This window comes from Lasioglossum baleicum, chromosome 16 (genome assembly GCF_051020765.1).
Source record: "Lasioglossum baleicum chromosome 16, iyLasBale1, whole genome shotgun sequence".
In the NCBI taxonomy this organism is placed as follows: domain Eukaryota; kingdom Metazoa; phylum Arthropoda; class Insecta; order Hymenoptera; family Halictidae; genus Lasioglossum; species Lasioglossum baleicum.
Window position 1 is genome coordinate 3,026,611 of NC_134944.1, and position 21,135 is coordinate 3,047,745.

General features: G+C 34.6%; 2 protein-coding genes and 1 long non-coding RNA gene across 8 annotated transcripts in view; all 3 read right to left on the minus strand.

Moving 5' to 3' along the window:
• Positions 1-11,716, minus strand: part of Gw (trinucleotide repeat containing adaptor protein gawky) — a 29,824-nt gene extending 18,108 nt beyond the window's left edge. For 5 of the 6 annotated variants that reach the window (XM_076440845.1, XM_076440848.1, XM_076440847.1 and 2 more), the window contains exons 1-5: positions 11,593-11,715; positions 6,934-7,169; positions 2,122-2,171; positions 1,801-1,913; positions 1,000-1,177 (exon numbers count right to left, since the gene is read on the minus strand). In XM_076440845.1, coding sequence (XP_076296960.1) covers positions 1,000-1,177; positions 1,801-1,869 — 247 coding nt within the window. In that variant the 5' untranslated portion in view covers positions 1,870-1,913; positions 2,122-2,171; positions 6,934-7,169; positions 11,593-11,715. Of the gene's footprint in view, positions 1-999; positions 1,178-1,800; positions 1,914-2,121; positions 2,172-6,933; positions 7,170-11,592 lie in introns of all 6 variants that reach the window. The other variant, XM_076440846.1, reaches the window with a different exon arrangement.
• A 1,106-nt stretch (positions 11,717-12,822) lies between these two features.
• LOC143216938 (facilitated trehalose transporter Tret1-like) lies at positions 12,823-14,226 on the minus strand. Its single transcript, XM_076440515.1, has one exon. The coding sequence runs from the start codon at positions 14,224-14,226 to the stop codon at positions 12,823-12,825; it is 1,404 nt and encodes a 467-aa protein (XP_076296630.1).
• Positions 14,227-14,243: 17 nt separating this feature from the next.
• Positions 14,244-20,086, minus strand: LOC143217086 (uncharacterized). The gene is made up of 3 exons (XR_013010728.1): positions 19,776-20,086; positions 16,877-16,994; positions 14,244-15,025 (listed from the first exon to the last, which is right to left on the minus strand). It is a non-coding gene; the product is annotated as an uncharacterized LOC143217086 (long non-coding RNA).
• Between the last annotated feature and the right edge of the window lie 1,049 nt (positions 20,087-21,135).

The window sequence follows — 21,135 nt, forward strand, 5'->3', positions numbered from 1 at the left end:
GATTTTGACGAAATTTTCAGAATATGTTTAATTGACACAGATCTACAAAACGTATTTTTTGAATTTTCAATATAGTCCCACCTAAAAAAGTTAAAAAATCAACTTTTAGTATTTTTTCAACAATTCCAATCAATTGCAATTTTTGAAAAAATTTCTTTTGACATCCTTTAGTAAACTAATTGCTCTAGCTTCCCAAAAAAGTTGAAATCGTATAGTACAATATTAAAAAAGTTATCGTCTTCTTTAGACCGGTCTTAAACTTTTGTCCGCTACTGTATATGTCTATATGTAGGGTTGACGCATATGTCATACACCTTAATGAGTTTTTACTCAGAATTCAAATCTCTCGAATCACATATTTAAATATTTCATTATTTGATGTAAAGGGGGTACTTTTGTTCGAAACTTTTTGTTCTCCAATGAGCTTATTAGTGTAGGTTATTAGTAAATTCAGGTGGTAAGTAAGTCTAAGAAAACAGAAACCAGTATTTTAGCTGATTTCGAAAAGGCTCGACGATCTACTATACTATGACCTTAAAATGACATCGAGTTCATAAATTTAGATTAAATTCCATAGAAACACTAACGCGTATATATTAAAAAGGAAGGAATCTATTTAGATGACAAGATATCAATTTTTGATTCAAGAAAATGTAGTTCAGGTGATAGGATTTGTTTAAATCAATGCAGTGCATGCACGTGATTGATCCTCGAATAGTTCTTTATACACATAATTTATGTATCAACTATCCTTATTATTATTTTTGGATAGTAGGATTTTCTGTTATGTTTTAAACATTGTCAAATACATTTTTGGAACATCATTCTGGAACATCCCAACAAATAAAATAAAAAATTACTGCATTTACGTAATTCAACTTTTTCGTTGTGTGGCACCAGGCTATCCGCAAAAACGGGTAGCCCGAACATATCAGGTATAATCGCTGTGAACTTTTTCCATTAAAAAGATAAAATAGAAATAGACATATGTGTACTTACCAGTTTGACCCGACAGGACGGTTAAAAAGTCATTGGCGGCGATATTTTTGAGATGGTTTATAGGTTTTACCATCGTGTTGTTGTTTATGAATTCGATATCACAGTACCTAGCATTCTCTGATTCTCTTCCCTTCCCCACCCCTATCGGACTGTTTTTCCCTAATACTACTACATCCCCCTGAAACAAAAGAAATAATCACTGTAGCAATATCAAAATCAGTGTTAGATTTTAGATCAAACTAATCGTACACAAAAATTTTCCTATCGTGAGAGCAGCGCGAACAGTCGATGCCCAATGGCAATGAAACTTTACATTCGTATTGTTAGATTCATCGGTACAAACAAATCTAGTAATTGTTTAATACTATATTACACTATATTCGTTTCATTATACAGAGTATTGCAAGGTTGAAAGTACAAACCAAATTTATTCGTTTCGAGATCCGTTTTTTAGAAAACCAGAATTGAAAACTAGCCGTAAACGAGTATTATTAGGTACAATCAGCGAACACGTTTGCCCATGTTTCTTCGTTACTTCGAATATTTAACTTGATCGATTTTCAGCGTTTTTGACAGATTGATACGTATTCAGACATCGTCCTATTATAGATTCATCTGTGTTTTTAATTCAAATTGTTTACATACTTATTTCTCGATGATGATGATGATAATAATCATATTTACATTTTCATGCATTGTATTGTACTTAGAATTAGAAAAAACAATTAAGAAATATCAGAAATTCGCAGTACCAAGTAACACGTAGACAAATATATGATAAGAAAATCACAGAAAACTTACCATGGAATTTTGTACGAAGGCATTTGTTTCTGTAGAAATCTCATGTGAACTAGAATTGTGTGGAAACATTGGGCTCAGTTCTTCTTTGGCAGGCAATGCATAGAAACCAAGATCTACAATTAAAACAATGGACTTATTAATCACTTTGATCGTACTGTATAAAAGAGCTTTCTTTCTTAAATCTTATATTATACATCTACATTATATAGTAATACATTCATTGGTATTGATGCTAGACAATAAAAAAGTTGTACGAGTTCTGTGTATATCAAAAATTAATAAAAACCGAAATTACAGGTGCGTAAAACTATAATTACCCACCTTGTAGACTATCACTATCAATGTGCTCCTAGCTCCATGCCAGTGGAGATCTGGAAGAAAAATGAAATTAATTAATTACTATTTATTCGATGTCTTATCATATTCATAAGTCAATATTAATACTCGGATACTGGTGGCAGTAATGACATTTCGTTTGCTAACTGATAAAATACAAATCTCCACTAAAACTAACAAGTATATTCTTTGTAGTGTTGACATTATTCCCTTACACCGGATACACCGGTTTAGTTTCCTATCATATTTACTTTCCCGTTAACATAAGTAAATACCTATACTTTTCCTCGCCGAACTGCCAAAGAAGGGAGCACCTCAAGTAAAACACCCAAAACTTACACTCAAAAAATAGTATCTACTTAATCGTGATTCGTTCATATTGAAAGGGTGGAAAGTAATTTTGTTTGGAAGTTTGAAACACATATCCGACTGAAAATTTTAAAAACCGTAGTATAGAAACAAACTTATGTTATACGATTACATACTACCTGAACGACGACATCGTCCAACCAAATTATATTTTCACACATGTTTATACGTTTAAAAGATATTAAATTTAAAATTTGCAACTAGTTCCTTTCAGTGTTATTTCAAGCGAAATCGGACAATTTTCGGAGTATTGTTTCAAATTTTTATGTATGAACCAATGGGTTTAGTGATATGCACATATGTACCAATTTCGAAAGATTTTTCAATATCTTAAAAGTTGTTGATTTTACAGACGTGTAAAAAAATGTGAACCTTTTTGATTTTTAATACAAAATTTTTTAATCCTTCTAACATCTCAAAAAAAACTCAAGGTTTGGTCCAATTTTAGAAAAATTCTTAAAATGTGTACGAATACTTTGTGCATCGCTGTAAGTACACACATAGGTGTACAACAGTTTGAAACAGTTATTTTTAGTTCTCGCATTCGATAAAGCTTGTTAATCTAATTCCTTCGGATTTAATTTACAACATTCTACTGCATGAAATGATATCATGTGGTAAATCGCAGTCTTCACCTCGGAACTATGTATATTATGAAAAAAAGTAGTTTGACCCCTCGTTTCGGTCGAGGCATTCGACTGTTTTAGTTAAATGTAATACCCCGCATATATTTACATAAATGCCTACCACACTAGTTAACCTCGATTCACCTAGTAATGATATAAAGACGAAAATGTATTGTGCAAAAATGAATGCTTTTTTTTAACAATGTCGTTGACGATTCGCATTCAACCTCGAAATAGAGAAAATCATGGAAAACTTTGAAGAATCGGTATCGATTGATGTTGCGAGGCTTGTTTCGATGTCATCAGCTCTCGAGCTCGATTTCGACGAGCGGCGCGCGGCGCGGCGCAACACGGTATAGTGCGACGCAGACGCGACGCCTTTCTAAACTTCATGCTTGACATTTTTACGACCGCTTCGAAATCTGCCATATACCTAATGGTCGTGGGCCCATGGCCCATGAGGATCCCCCTGAACGTATTGTGAAGTTTCACCATTTCCTCAATTTTGTATTGTCTTCGTAAAATAAGTTTCAACAACTGCGCAATTTTATTATTATTTTAAATTTAAATCCACCAAACCGTTCGATTTTTGTTTTTATTCTGTGCAGATACAACGGACACAAGTACTTTATTTTCAAACAAAAGACATTTTTCCTAATTTATATAAAATGTACAATAACATACACTAAAGATTTTATAAGAACACTGTTGGAACTTGCTATAAAAAAATTTCCAAATATAGGCTTTAATTTTTAGACTGTTACATGCGTTTCTCCTCTTGATGCATACAACGCCTGAACTTTCCTAAATATTTGGAGCGACCCAATTCTCAACAAATTCCTATATCACTATGAAAGGAATATTATAACATTGTATTCAAATAAATAAAATATGTGATTGATGTTTTATGAAGTTAATGTTCTACATCGTCTAATTATTGTGCTATAATGTTTTAATAGTTTCTCTAATTAAATGCACTTTCCTCCGTATTTTTGATCCACAGTTTCTAGTTGTGAATTGAATATTCAATATCTTTCACAATCTAAATACTATATAAAATTAAGACAACATCTTAAGGCGTAACTGCTATAGCAGGGCTTGGAAATGCATTAGACAGTATTAAAATTGTTATAGTCTTGCTTCGATGCAACAGAACATTCACTCGGTAATAGTTGTTTGGGTTAAGTTTTATAAAACTAACATCTTTTATTTCGATACTAGTATTGTTTAAAAAACAAAAAAGAATATTATAATAAAATTTCTTCAGTTGTACAAATGATGTGTGTTCGGCAGTTACATGTTACATGACTCAGCAATTATATGAATTGTTTGTGATTTATTGATCTTGACATATTTACATTTTCATTGTGCTAAAAAGCTGATGGTAAACTGGAATTTTTTTTAACAACTTATGTGCCTAAAAAGCTGTCATTTTTTATTGGGTTATTTCTGGACCGCATTATACAGTTCACATTAGTGCATTTTATAATAGCAATGAAGAATAAAGTGTCTGTTAATCTCTCCTTTTATTTATGGGCTACAAATAGTTTTTTTTGACCGCGATTATTTGTTTTAAATAATGCATTTTTAAAGCTACGCGTATCCGTAAACTGCTAATTTATTTATTCATGTTAAAAGGATGACTATTATTTTGCTAACATTTGTATAGTGAAATCAATCTAATTTGAAAACAGCGGTATCATTTCGTAATCATCCTAATCATCCTAATTGGTTGAAAATTATTTTGATCCGCAATGCTTCTGAAAATATGAATAGTGTTATCAAGTTTATAAAAAGAACTATGAATTTCATTTAATACACTTTATTGTTACAATTAGTAACACTATATATAAATTCTACAAATGGAAATATATAGTTTCTTGAAATTACATGAAAAACTATATTATATAGGCTAGTATTTGTATTCAATTAAGAATTAAAATTTCGAACTTCGATTAAAGCTTCGACCTATTAAAATCTTAACCTCTACTACACAGAGCTAAACACATGTAAGCATAGTCATGTTGAACTTCTTTGCATACAGCGTAAATTTCCAAGATATTTCGATCTGTCTACATCTGTCTACATCTAAACATAGCTATATAGAGTGCAGAACAAATTAAAAAACAAAATAATTATTGATTTGTGTTTCACAATTTGATTATTCTTTTCTCTAAAAAGATAATAGATAATTATTTGAATAAGCTTTGAGGAATTTAATGTGTTGATTAATTATAGATTTCTTGTAAATCTTGCTATGAAAGTAACATTTATAAAATATAGAATATAAAATTTCCTCTGGTATTTCCTTTAGTATGAAAGTGAATAAAAATAATCGAATCTTTAGAAATTGTGCATATATAAATTTAACTGAACTTATGCGACAAGAAAATTTTTCGGTATTAAAGAATGACATTAAAATTTTGTTCGTTCATATAGGTGAAATACACATGTAATAGAAAAATTTAATTATTGTGCAATATTATTGTTGTTATAAATGCTTATTAATGAGTACAATACTTTTTTTCTACAATAAATATTGCTGAATAATAATAAATGCAGGAAAATGAACTAGTACATATTTGGAAAGATTGTGTTGAAATTGATTTACCCATGAAGATGACCTATTTTTTCTGAAGTAATAATCTATATTAAAATGCACCAATACATTTTATATGTTGGTCAGTATAAGAAATTTGGAAGTAGCATGAAGCGATATATTTTATCCAACTATCATAAACACACACAAAACATGAAAATGTAAATCCTTTCAATGAATACCAATCATTTTTATCACAAAACTCACAAATGTGTTTCAGTAATTTCACTTCAAAATATAACACAACATATAACATTAAACTAGAATAATCTCTGAAACTCCAAAACATGTTACCGGACAAATCTATGCATAAAAAATGGTACATGATAATAACAATGTGAATGATGGTATTAAGTGGAACAAAAAGATGTAATTTGTACTTTCAAAAATAATGTTTGCATAGAAATATATGCAAGCATACACTATCACCAACACGTTGTGTGTGTGTCCTCCAACTAAAAATGTTATGCAAATACAATTAAAGAAAATTTTCTATAACCTGTACACACATATATATGTGTATATATATATATATATATATATATATATATATATAAAAAATTAGCGTATGTATCGATGCATGTATATAGAAACGTGTCGCACGTACTGTTTAGAGACGTATATTTTCATATTACGTATATTTGTACACAATACGTGTATACAAATGTACATTCCCCGTATAGATCTCTATATATGTATATACAGGAATATGCACAAGGCGTAAAAAATACAACAATACAATTTACGCGATAGATATAAAAAAATATAGACAGATACCTATTTATATATATGTATATATATATATATATATGCGTATTATATATATATATATATATATACATATATACGCGCAAATGTATCTACATGCACAAGAGTCATCTTGCCCACACATAGGCACACATGTATACACATTACATACGTACTCGTATACGTATATATGTATACACATATATGCATATATACCTGTTATATGCATACGTGTATATGTAGACACATATATATGGGTACACATACATATGTATATATATATTTATATGTATACATTATAGATATGTATGTGTATATATAACAGATTGTAAAACGTAAAATCTAAAGAACGAAGAAATCAGAAACAAATGAACACTTTCCCGAAAGGTTTGAAAACATTAATAACCAAAATATAAACGGCGCACTTCTGTGAAAGGAGAGAAATTGGAAACTTACTTTGTAGGTTCGGTGCCCGGAAAATATTTCAGTCTAGACGAAGATATTTCGTTGGCGCACAGAACGGGCAGAGCGAGTACCGCTCCGCTGGTGGGCTATTCCCGCGAGCGGCGCTACTCCCCCAGATTTGGAGGGCACAGTGCTGCTGATGCGCTCATCGAAACCCAATTCACAGTTACACGTGCAAAAAGACCCTTTCACATATTTTAAACAAAGTCAAAGGTGAGCAGGTGTACCTAAAAAACACCGAAAAATAAAGTGTTACTTTTATTCTTACCTAAATATTTTGAAATGTAATTTACTTTTTAATATATGAATATTAAATATATGATTTTTCACTTCGAAAAAAATTTAACATGACATATAGTAAATACATAAACAATTATCTTATTGCTGTATCCATAATAATACTAGTAAATACGTGATAAATAATCAAATGTATTTAATGATAATACTTTTGAAAAGATTTCCTTTCATTTTTTTTTTTACACACACACACACACACACACGTCGATATAATTATATATTATTCCGTACAAAAATTGCAACTCTAAGAAAATATATGTAACAGATTCAATATTAAATATTTATTAAACTCTTGTTTATGACCATCATCGCCATTTCCATATGGAATTTATAGAAAATAAAATACGTTAATTTTGTTTATTAGTTCATCACGGTCTTGCAATTTTTGTGGAGTGTATTGTTGGAACATACACACACACACACACCATGGCATCCGTAAGCTGTGGGAGGGGGGAATCCTTACTTACTGCTACGCACAGTGGTGCTCATCAGAATCTGTCCGACTCTCTACGAGAATGCAGTAATGATTATAGAATGACCATTTTCGTACTTCCAAAATCTCTCATTTTTCATTAGCCTTACTTTGGTTTGCGAGTACTTTCAATTCTACTCAATTGTAATAGAATATAAAGATCTTTTTCTTTTCAATATATATTTTTGGAAAAGTTCCCGACAGTCTGATATACTCGAACAATAATTATATTAAACTACCTGAATAACAACTGATAGTTTGGCGTATTCGAACAGCCTTGTGTATAACATATTCCTGACACACGTTGTTCAATCAATAGCGTGCTCAGTCACATTTTCATAAAGAAAATCTTGTTATAATATGTTGACAATAGAAGTGTTATAGAAGTGATAAAAAATGCAAGAAAATCTTTTCGTTGAATCAGTGGTCGAAATACTAAAAAAATCATATTAATATTACTGTTGAACGGTCTGAATCTGTAATATCTATCGTTATCTAATCAAATAGTTTTCAGATGTGACAATATAACCAAATAGGCAAACGATTCTCTAAGCTTTTATTGGTAGTTATTTGTGCATACCTCGATACTTATGCGTATTATATGAATAAAGATACGTATTGAAAGCTACAAAATGGTGGGGAAGATAAAAAGAATATTTAACAAGAGGTCGCACTAATGTGGCGAATGCCGTTATACAGGCGACCGTGCTGCCCTCTTAAATGAAAGCAGAATTCAGGACCGAGCTGCCTTCATTCTGCCGTCAGCTTGTGCCGGCACACCCTGCCAGCAGCTGCCGGATTTGCCATAAAATGATTTACTTATCTCTTGTAAAGTTATGCATGAAGAAAGATACTTGAAGAGATATTAAAAAGATGATTAGATGGCTGGATTAATAGGTAGCGGGGTGTAGCAGAGTCGTCAGATCAGGGGAATTAATTCGAATTGAGGGGAAAAAGTTACCCTCCTTCTACCAGTGCCGGATTAGTCACTGACGTGACATTGTGCACGAGAGAGATGAACCGCGTCACGTGACTGGGAAACGTGAGGGAATAGTGTCGTAGAAGGGGAAGTAGGTAGAGTGGAGAGATCTGGCGACTCTGAATTGAAGGGTAGTAGGGTTTTGATATAGGAGATTCTGTACATAATAAATGTTGACTAAAGTTCCTAAAAATTAGTCTATACAAAAAGTGGTCACCTTAGGGATGTAAAATGTTAGATGACTTCTTAAATTATTCTTTAAATAATTATTATTGACTATTTAGTTATTGCATTTGTTAATACTTTTTACGTTATTTAATCGCATAATTTTTATATAATGATGAAAGGAACATATGAATATAATGACAATATAGTAAGATGAAAAGCAATATAGAATTTATAATTCACGATAAATTTAGATTTCACTTTTTTCGATTGAAATTCTATGGAACTACTTTATCGCCAACTCACCACTCTGGTAGAACGATTTCTGATAACGTTACCGCAAATGAAGATTTCCTTATATATACATATATTCAGAACTATCAAGTATTGTAGATTTGAAATCAACATACATCCCATGAAATTATTATAAGATAAAGTGTAGAAATCTCTGATAAGTAACTGTAAGTAACACAATTATACAGAAATATTAAAAGTAAGAACGTGTAAGTAGCCAACATGTTTTTTAGAAACGAAAGTATTTTTAAACATTATAGGCTAGAATATTTCGTTTCCATTTGAGACACTATTAAAAGTCCCTGATATGTTTAAATTGGTTTAAATTGAAAGAATACGGAAAGACATATTTCACGCTGTTAAGATTTGGAAATTATCGATCCGTTAAAGGTGGCGGTACTACCTACGATGGAAGTACGAGAGTCTTACCTATATAGAGTGGACTAACATCTGTGCGTGTAGCGTGTAGTATAGATACAAGTGCGTGCTATTCTCTTGGGCGCACGTCTGCCCTTCACTGTGACAAGTACTTATGATTGCCAATACTATTGCGTATATCTGTATTTTTCATCTTTTCCCCGTTAATCTTCAACACATTGTCCAAATAATGTCATTTACGTAAACAATCAGAAACTATATTATTTTTCTCAACTGCATTTACTATTTCTAGATATATTATATGTATTTTAGAAACAAAAATGATAATTAATATATGTATGCTATTTTAAATTATTTAAGCTATACACATAATGTATATCAAGAAGAAAATTATATTTTATTGTTTGCGATTTATGCATATATACTTGTAATTCGTCAATTATTCAAATTTATCCTCGATTTATTCAGAAATCTTTCCAATATGTTACTAACAATAGGTATTATACTTATGGAAGTTACAATGTCATGTTTTTTATTTTTCATAACAACATATTGAACAAAACGGTATTGTTGCTTTGTTCAGTCAATTTTCTTTTGTTTCGATGATTATTTTAGTTTACTTATTGCCAAAACATACTCTGCATACATGAATTTTTCTATCAAATTCTAAGTAGTCAAAAACACATGAATTTATGGAATGTACAGCAAGATACAATTTACTAGAGAACTAAGAAAAATTGAACATATAATAAATTTGTGAATAAAGTCTATGTAGATACTTTTACGTAAGTATTCATGATGAAGAGGAAATAGAAGTAATGATTTATGTATGTATGAGAGTGAAAGTATACATAAACTTATAAAAAAAGTGACCTCACATATAATGTTGTACAATATGTATATACATATATGTACAATTGTAATTTATGTGTTCAATTGTTCAAACTGTATTATGTATAAGTTATAGTCTTAAACATCTTCAACCGAGTTCCATTAAAAATTTCTTCTTACATACAAATATCGATGTAACTTTTGAATGTATTAGAAATATTGATTTTGTTTTCGCTATAAGACAATAAGATTGTCTTAAACTACCAACTTGTTACACGTATTACGTTATATTGTGTTCATTGTATACCATACTCCACGGAACCAATATAGTATATACTGTGTCAATTAGTAATTATTGGGTTGGCAAGAAGTAATTTCAGTATTTTGAGGTGGAATGAAACCCAATTTTGAAAATGGCCAATAACTTTATTAAGCTACCAGAAAGATGACAAGAGATCGGTCGAACAAAATGGAAAATATTTGATCGATTAAAGTTCATTGCTTGAAGAAATATTTATTTCACCTTAAAATACAGAAATTACTTTCTTGCCAAACCAATATAATTAAATCATCACTTCATAATATGCTGTGTTGAAAATGTAAAATATATGTTGACTATCAAATAAATGATAATATGTATATTTTAGCAAAAACCGTGTTGGACTAATTGAATTTTATCATTCGTGTCTTAATTTGACATAATATAGGACAGTGCATCAAATAATGGAAGTTTCTTCAATTATTAATACTAAATGTATCTTCCTTGTATCTTCGAATATTTTAATTTTAAGTACGTAAGTACATAAAGTAGTATTTCAGCATATGTTTAAAGGAGTATTTACTACTAAATATGCATAATTGTTTTGTGTTAGATCTCTCAGCTTTACTTTTTTTAGTTAATATTGTATATGTAGTAAAACACAATAATTACAATGAATAATTAAAAAAAATGATTGCGTTGTGAGAATCAACAATTGTATTACTAAATTTGTGTATAACAGTTCCCTAAAGCAAAAACATTGTAATAGCACAGCTCATTGTAATGAAATATTTTGCAACTGACAATGAAACAAACAGAGGAAATAGGTTATCACCCACACAGATTCCTATAAATGTAAATATACATATGTATTGAAATTGAAATATCCGAATACGTAACATGGACGCTTATAAGTTGCATCAAATTTGTTTACGGCATCATGTGCAAACTGCTTTCACCCTATAACAATAATACCTTTTTAAAAGATGACATTAGAGAAGGAAAATTAGTTCACCCATGTATATCACAGACTTCAGACACCGACGAGATACTGGACAGAGTAGTGAATAGGGAGAGAGAAGCGTAAAATAATGTAAATTTATTGGGAGAGAGGGAGAGGGGTGCTGCTGCGAGCAGGGGGATGGTTGACTGCCGCCATCTTACGTGGTTAAACTAGTGCTGCCATCTATATAACGTCGCGGCAACATTTAAAATATACAATTGAATCACGTATATTCTAAGTCAATTGTGACTTGTGTAATAATTTTGCTTCTACGTATTTGTTATCATAAAGGATGTATTTTGAAAAATTATCAGTGCTTTTATAAGGAATGTATAAAGTTTCGTTGTGTAGCATCGATAACAACACGATATATTTAATCTGTCTAAAGTTTAGGCTATCAGCGGAGCCGAAATTTGCGCGGGCAATAGACCAAGCGCGTGATTGGTCAAAAGCAATTCTCGATCATTCTCGAATGTTCTCGAATGCTCAACCGGAAGGACCGGTGCGTGTCGAACTTTTCAAAAGGATCCAGACAATAAAAGAGAGAGACAAGCGACAGTACTCTCTATCTCTCTCTCTCTCTCTTTCTATCAAACGACTCAGCTGTTCGGTACGATACAAAGCAATTCTATTTAAACTGATTCTCTTTCCCAATTCTTTTTATTGCGAACCTTTACATCAATTCTGTATAGTGACAATCTATTTGTGAACCAAGTGCTAGATACATTAATTATTTGTAGATCCTAATTTTCTCCGCTTCCGTTGATTTTCAAATTCCTTGCACACTTTAGCATCCTTGCGTACAATTGACAAGCATCCTGCAGCAGAACCATGTCATTAGGGCGCTCCTGACGGAAGTCCTACAAGAGCTCAAAGAGAATAACAAGAAAACAGCCAGAGACCATCGTCAAGATCTAGTATTTACCACTTTTAGTACGGTATCCATAGCTAAAATTCCCGCACCCAAGCTAAGATTGCTAATTCATATTAGTAAAAAGAAGCAATCTAAAAACACATATATTTAAAAATACATCTTGATGTGTCCAATACTAAAAGTGCTAGTTCCTCTGTATTGTAGCGATTTGCGAAATAAATCGTAAAACATAAAGCTTAATAAATCCATCTTTTTTATTAATTGAGTATATAAATAGATCAACAATATTATGCGTAGTATTCAAACAAATATTGTTTAATTTATAATATTATGTCGAAGTGTTCTCAGCTTGCTGAACTTTTCTCTTCGTAGTATTTCGTTTACTAAGATGCGCTTGAATTTCGTTGTAAGTCTTACCTCTGGTTTCCGGCACAAAGAACGTCACCATTAAAAACGCCAAGAAACAGGATATCGAGAAGAAGAAGTAAACCGTATGGGAACCAAGACTATCGCCGATTACTTGATACAGTTTCGAAACGGTGAAACCGAGTAGTCCATCGAAAACGGTAATAATGGCACCGGCGACGCCTTTCACCTCCGAGGCGAATAGTTCTCCGATAAGAGCGTTAGTTAAAGTACCTAGGCCAATTTGGTAAGCTATTTGGAAGGCAATCACGTCGATCACTGTAAGAAAACTGACTGCCGAAACGTCGACGTCCCTTGCTTCAAGCATAAGATAAATCGCAAGAATAGCTAAAGTAACGAACGATCCGAGGCTAGAAATCATTAGAAGCGGTCGTCTTCCAGCTCCTTCTACCGTTGCGGTGGCTAAACCGCCGGAAACAAGGCCAACAGCCAAAACTAGAATAGTAGCCACATTTGAGTCAATGCCAACCGATGCTTTCTCAAACAGAACTTGCAAATACTGCATTGTACTAAAATTTCCACTAAGTTGCTGAGCTGCCACCAGACCAAGAACTATGTATAGAGCTTTTAAGTTATTCGGTAGCCGCATTATCTTTAATCTAGTTAACCAAGTATGTCTCATTGTTTTTGTACTCTGACTCGAATTCACCGATAAACGGGACTTGCTCGGGTCAGAAGACAGTCGCACAACTGAGTGCAACTCTCTGGTTGCTTCGTTGATATCACGGATACCTCTAAAAAATGCCAACGACTTAGCAGCTTCCGTTTTACAACCTTTCGCAGCCAAAAAATGAGGAGTTTCGGGGAACCATACAAAACACAGTATAAACAGAATTGGAATAGTTAAGAGGATCGCTGCCAGATCTCGATAAGGCACCCAAGGTCCTATGCTACAGGTTAATAAAGATCCAGTAAAGACATTCACCGCGGTCAAGGTACCCAATGCGCCTCTGATATTAATATCGGACACTTCGGAGATGTACATGGGGTTTGCAGTGTAGGAAATACCAACGCCTATACCGAGTATTATTCGCGATATGTACAGGGCCTCTACAGTTGTTGCGAACAGCACGATGATCCAGCCAATGATGTAGAAGACGCTCGATAACATAAGACAACGTTTGCGACCGAATCTGTCAGCTAAACAGGCTCCCAGAAACGGGCCGATCATAGAACCAATCACAGTTAGAGAGACAAGCCATGAACATTCGTCGTCTGTTAATTTCACGGGCACGTCGCTGTCGCCAGAAGTTAGTCGAGACAGAGAAGTGGTTGTCCATCCGTATACCGTGCCGACAGCCACCATGGATAGTGTCGCTGAAATTTGAAAAGTGTCATATGTTCGTTTTAATCGTGTATAGAAAAGAACCTATGCTCAATAATATCGTATTTAATGACATACGCGAGAAAATCAATTTTCTTAATTAATTATACGACTAGCTTTGCTTCCTTTTTTCTATCACATCTATATATCACGTCTACATATACATATATACATACACTATAATTATATGTATGTCAGGCATGGGCACTTTTGTGCTCGATCGGAGGCATTCTTTAGTGATTTTGCAAACTGTTTACTATGTTACAGGTACATCTTTCTAAAAATGTTCAGTTATGTATGCAGCAACGAGGAGAACACTTTCAGCAATGCTTGTAAAATAATAAACAGTCTGTAAAATCACTTTAAACATTTCGGCTACACCACCTTATCAATACTAATATGGGAAAAGGACAGCCAGCGAGGAAATGCATAGCAATAAAATAATATTTTATCGCTCGCGTAGCTCATCAAACTCACAAATTGACATCCTCCAAAACGTAGTTGCGCACCAAGAAATGTTATACCAAATATTTTTCCCCGTCTCACTGCTACAGACGCACTTTTCAGATAAGTAACGGAACACTTCACATTTAACATTGTACACATCACGCTTCACAGTAACAATTAGTGCTTATAATCCCTGGATTAATCTGATCTCCTCTGCGTTGTTTTCCAATAGTGTTGATTTGCTTTCTTTCGGTAAAGTTTCCGGCGCGGCGTCCGGTACTGCGTGTCGTGTCTCTTTCCTTTTATGGCCTCTCCTCCTCTACCTGCACCTTTTCTGACGGTTTTATAATAGGGAGGTCGTTAGTAGGTATTACTGGCTTAGCATTATAGCCAGCGTAGAAAAAACATTTCTTTTGTAGTTCTGTTTACCATCAACGACTAGTACGTTATTAATTAATCACCACATTTTGACCAAAAATCACGAAATGCTATCGTCAATAAGTTATTTTTCCAGACATACAAATGGAACAGATGACAGTCGCGTTGGTTGACGTTGAAATAAACTTTATTTAAAAGCAGAATTATACAATAAATATAAAACTATAACAGTAACAGCCACGTGGTTGCCTTACAAAAATTACAAGAACTAATTTATTGAGACTTTGCGCGATTCTTACTATAATACGCGCTCTAATAAAGATATTTATTAAATTATTTCCTATGAAAGCATCTTTGCAATTTCATTAATTGTGAAATAGAAAATGTAGAACCGGTCATTCGACTGGTCGTGGTACGTTTACGTTTATACAGGGTGGTACAACCAGGCAGGGGATGATTCTGCATGTAAACATAAGTCGAAAAGAAGGAATAACAGTTTCCCGTTTGACGCCTCGTTCTCGAGAAATCGATTTTGAAAATGCAGCGTATACACGCGCTATTGCATGGGAATCGTCTGACGCGTCTGATCATGACCAACCGATTCTACTTCCTGTGTATACTGAAGCACGCGAACCTGACCTATCTTCTCGAAAACAAGGCGTCAAACTAGAAAATGTTATTCCTTGTTTTCGACTGATTTTTACTTGCAGAATCATCTCTTGCCCGGTTCTACCACCCATCCGGCTACACCCTGTATGATAAACCTATAGACTGCAATAGCATTTCTCGATCGGAACGTTTTCTAAGAGTTGCATTCTAAAATCGGACATTTCACATGCAACAACCTAATACATTGTAAACAATATTACCAAAGTTTTTTGCCAGTATCTAGTAAACGTAAGCCGACCGCCAAAAAGTTTAAACGGAAATGGTGTTCGGAATGGTGACCTCGACAACACAATTCAAGGCCATGGAAATCGGGGAGGGAATATCTGTTCGACAAGTTTACCGTAAGATCTCGGAAAATATGACCTTCACCCGCACAGACTTATGCCCTCCACCAAGTACGATAACTTTCTCCATAAACATTTTTTGTATCTGTGTAAATAAAGGTACTAGGGGTAGCAAAGCTAAATCAGACACCCGTATACTCTATAATTTCTACTTCATTGAGAGATCCTCTCTTTGCACCGGGAAAGCTAATCTGTTAGAGTTATTTCGCTCTAAGACCCGAGCCCGGTCAATTAAATGACAAAAATGTTAGAAATTACAAAACGAACGGGTAGACTGAAATAGAACATTTCTCGACTCATGAGATGTTGTTGAAAGTCTAAGTTATTGCGTTCAGATGTAAAAGAAAAGGCTGTTCAAAAACTGAATAAAATTAAAATGTTGTTGACGAAAAAAATTGATTCGCGAAACTCGAATACCCTCCTCTGCTCTTTCGGATCCGCGTAATGTGAAAATAAAACGTAAAACATCCCTTGAGCGGCCGAAATTACAATGACCGAAGTTACGATGACAATGATATCACCTTATCATACTTTGCAAACACTGTTGTAATATCGGCGATTGCAACCTCGGCAGCCGAAAGCATATTTCACGTTTGGCATGAAACAAACTTCCAAGTTCTCTTGCAATAGAAACTTCACACACGAGTGAAACAAGTAGCAAGGGAAATCCGACTTTTGACAATAATTTATGATTTCTTAATAACTTTCTAATGAAAAACCAGCGACTTTCATTGGTGGATAGTACCTTAAGAAAGCTCCTTAATTTTCTTAATTGTAAGTGATAAACAACTAACCAGAGATACATGCTAACCACTGCCGCCATTGTGTCCTGTTAGTTCCGCCGGCTTTATCTTCCGATAAAGTCATCGACATAATACTGCCCGCTGTTGGTCCTTCCTTCCGCGACTGAATCTATAATAAAAGATTTTTTAGAATCAGACATAGATCTTGAAAGATGGCGAGGAAGTGTATTTTAGCCTGAGTAACCTACAGAAGATGAAGTTAGTTTTCTCATGACCAGAGATGCTGATATGCTTGAGTGCGAGTTACAGATAGGAGGGTGGTTGGGGTAAGGGAGTGAAGAGTATAGAAAATTGATCAAACTGAAGTTTAAGTCGAGTAAATGAAACTCGCGGAGAACTGCGTGGTTTAGCTTAAATACGCACGTTACTTTATTAGTGATATTTTAGAATTTGAGCTCGCACGACACTGAATCAATGTTGATCTAATAGCGATGAACGCGAGAAAAAGAATGAGAATCCGCTTCGTCGAGGGGGTCCCCAAATAGACGCCGATTTGGCGAACGCGGTGTTACGCGATTGGCGTAGATCAATCGCAGAGTCGATTGTTTTGGGATTCAAATGGATGTGGCTTACGGGTCACGACAGCAAGCCGTTGCGAACGCGGCGTCAAAAATAATAACACGCAGCGTGTGTTCTTCACGCGTCTTGAGACATATAGCAAAAACCCATAAGGAGCGACGTTTGTCAGTGGATCTCAATCGACCGGTAAAATCCTCGATTTGAATCCCGAACAATTTGTATCAAATAGCGAGTCAATTATTCGTCGCCACGCCACCCATATTTGGGTGACGGGTATGGTACCGTGGGGGCCCCGTCACCCAGATATGGGTGATGTTCTTGATGTAGTTTTTATCTATTTTTGAAGTGAAACTTCTTTGCTGAGGGGGCTACAATTTTCTAGCGTTACGGAAGTGACTTTCGCGAATAACCTCGAATAGTTTGACAAATAACATTTTCATAATTAATTTACTAACTTTAAAGACTTCATTGGTGAACTTTCAAGATTGTAGAATGTAACATGAAGCCTTGGCTACATTCCCATTTCAGTTTTATGCAGGTTTGATGCTTAAATTGTTAGTTATTAACAAATTTTGGAGAAGTAGTATGTTATGTATGTCTGTCCTTGTTGCACAGTTCGACCCTCCTTGTCATACGCATTATGGGAACTTCCGAAACAATCAGCCCGCGCAACAATCGTTAATAACTAATTAACCAGAGTTAATTTGTGAACATTTGCACAATTGGATAACATAGAATCAACCTCCAGGTGTTTCAACCAGGTGAATCAACCTCACATGCAGTTTCTCATCGGACTTTGGTCCGACTGAAAGATTTACAAACAATTATCCAAACCCTTGTTCTAAATTAACCTGAAAAATTTTGACAGGTGTCAGGTAAGTAAAAAAACATACGCGTGGAAAACCACGCGCGGCAGAAGTGAAACTACTTGCAGTCTACATAATGCTCTCCTTCTTTGCGTCGCAAATTTTGATCGTTCATTATTTTTTCAATGATTTTCTACGATTCTATCATTGAAACAATTGGCTTGTGATAGCTAAAATATGATATAAATATTCTCGATTCAATTTTGTCTAAATGTCTTGCAAATACTGCATCGAGAGTTGTTCCTGATCTTGTTGTCGCATCATTAGGATTATTTACCATTTCCAATCTTAATTTACTTCTAAACATTACTAGACTACAAGAAGTATCACTTCTGCCGCGCGTGGTTTTCCACGCGTATGTATTTTTTGCCATGCTCGTGCCTCTACACCAGGATTCGGAATTATTTACTCGCGACGGCCGATTTTCGAAGGTTATGCCCCCTCGACCCGGCCACACGTCTCACACTGAACTGGCTCGAGAACCATGACCGCCACGGGAAGCGAGACGTGCGGCCGCGTCAAGGGGCGTAGGGTAAACGCAATTGGCATAATTTCCTACAAGTTTTATTTAAATATAAACTTGAATGGAGAAGTTCACTAAAAAAATTTCTGAGAGGAACGTATTTATACTTTTAATACATATTTCTAAACGAACAAATCACGAGCAGATCATTTTGACTCATCTGGTAGTTCTAGTTCTATAACTGAGGTGTCGGGCGGTAATAATATAAACACACAACATAACTATTATAATATGTATATACAAGCTGTGGCCGGACGGGTGGTGCAACCGAGCAGGGGGTGATACTACATGTAAAAATAAGTCGAGAAAAAGGAATAATATTTTTCTGTTTGACGCTTCGTTTTCGAGAAAATCGAGTTTGAAAATGCAGCGAATACACGTGCTATTGCATAGGAAATAGGAATCGTCTGACGCGTCTGACCATGATCAACCAATTTCACTTTGTGCATATTACTAAAGCACGCAAATCTGGCGGAACTTTAAACTCTATTTTCTCGAAAACGAAGCGGCAAACGAAGAAATGTTATTCCATTTTTTCGACTTATTCAAGGGCGGCAAACGAAGAAATGTTATTCCATTTTTTCGACTTATTTTTACATGTAGTATCACTTTTTGCTCAGTTGTACCACCTCGACCAGTTTTGGTCGATTCTGGCGGCACTGATCGGATGAGTGCAACGAAAGTCTCGCTCTAGTTATTTATACAGCACACGATACGATACGACACGACACACACACATATGTTTATGTACATATATACACAAGCAGGTTTGCATCGCGTGTGTTGCGTGGAATGTGGCGCATACACGTTATACACCTGTGAAGTTACAGATTTTCGATCGCTGGTGTGTTCCTTCGCGGACGGCCGCGGCCGGGCCGCGTGGTTCGGTAACATAACCTAACCGAATTCTAAAATTGGCGTGTCTTCCTCGGAAGAAACTTCTCGGGAACAAGCAGAATGTAACAGATTTCCTAATACTCACCAATGTCTCGGTGGTTCCTGTCATAATAGTGTGAAAAGTTCGTGGGTAGAGCCACGTTCGAAAAAAATCAGTAGCGGTATCGGTTTTATAAGAATATTATTAACGGCAAGCTCGTGTTTTATCTAGTCACGATGAATTTAAGTACTTTCATAATATACTCGTATACGCACAAGCGCACGCTCACGCACACGTACAGGCGCACGCGCACGCAACAAACGCAGTTCACGCTCTCGCACGCTGTAAACATGTGGATGTCGTGTTACGTCAAATCAAATCTGATGTAGATCACATGAAAATGCACATAAAACTCCTCTGCGATACGTACTCTCGTGTAACACTAAGTTTCGTTTTGGTTTTCGGTGCTATTATAGTTGAGTCTTTTTTTAATAACACCTTAATAGTTATAACGATCCACCAGCAACAGTGGTCCCTCGTTAACTGAGAGCATCGTACACGTGCAACGAAAGGATACGAATTTCTTGAACATGATGTATCTACACTGTACGTAATGCAACTGAAACCTCTCCCTCCGTCCCTCTCACGCTCGCGTCTCGCGCCTTGTCGCGCGACGCGCGTCTTGCGTCTCGCGCCTTGTCGCGACGCGCGTCTTGCGTCTCGCGCCTTGTTCTCTAGTCCTTATCGCAGCCGACAAACATTTCTGAGCTCTGATAATTTCAAAGAAATACGTTTGAATTGTGCAGCACCGAAGGGAACGAATTTCTGCTCGTAAAGATAATCTTTGCGGGTTCTTTTGCTCTTGGCACTTTTCAGTAAACAGCTGATTTTATACATTTATGGCAAAAATGTGTAGGTGTAATTTAACACTGAACCTACCAGCACCGATCGAAATGACCGGCTCCAAATTTTTTATTTTTACACTTATTGAAATAATAAAAAGATATTTTTAGTAGAGCGCATGTATCACAATATGAGCCGCGCAACCTCTAAATAAAATCAATCATGTCATTTTTATAAGGGAACACGTAAATACCAGTTACTTTTAAGGCTCGGAAGGTTCAGTGTTAAAACAGTCAAAACACATTAGAAGAATTTAAGAATAATATTATTTTCAACAAAATTGACGTCTTTAAGCAGTGTTGGGCAATAAATAAATTTATTTAAATAAGTAATTATTTAAATAATGATTCAAATAACAAGTTATTTGTTATTTGGATATTCAAATAAAACGCAAAAATAATTATCTATTATTTGAGCAAGTCTAAATGAATTTATTTAAAATAATAAAGTTAATTGTTATTTACAAATACAATTTGCAATTATTATTTGTATTAGCAAATCATAAATTAAATTGTGATTTCATTCATTAATCCGCCCTCCGGACGAGCCCGACCACACTGGC

What these genes read in the sequence shown, in the direction of transcription:
- LOC143216938 (XM_076440515.1), bottom strand. Translation starts at nt 14,226, where the DNA reads ATGGTGGCTGTCGGCACGGTATACGGATGGACAACCACTTCTCTGTCT.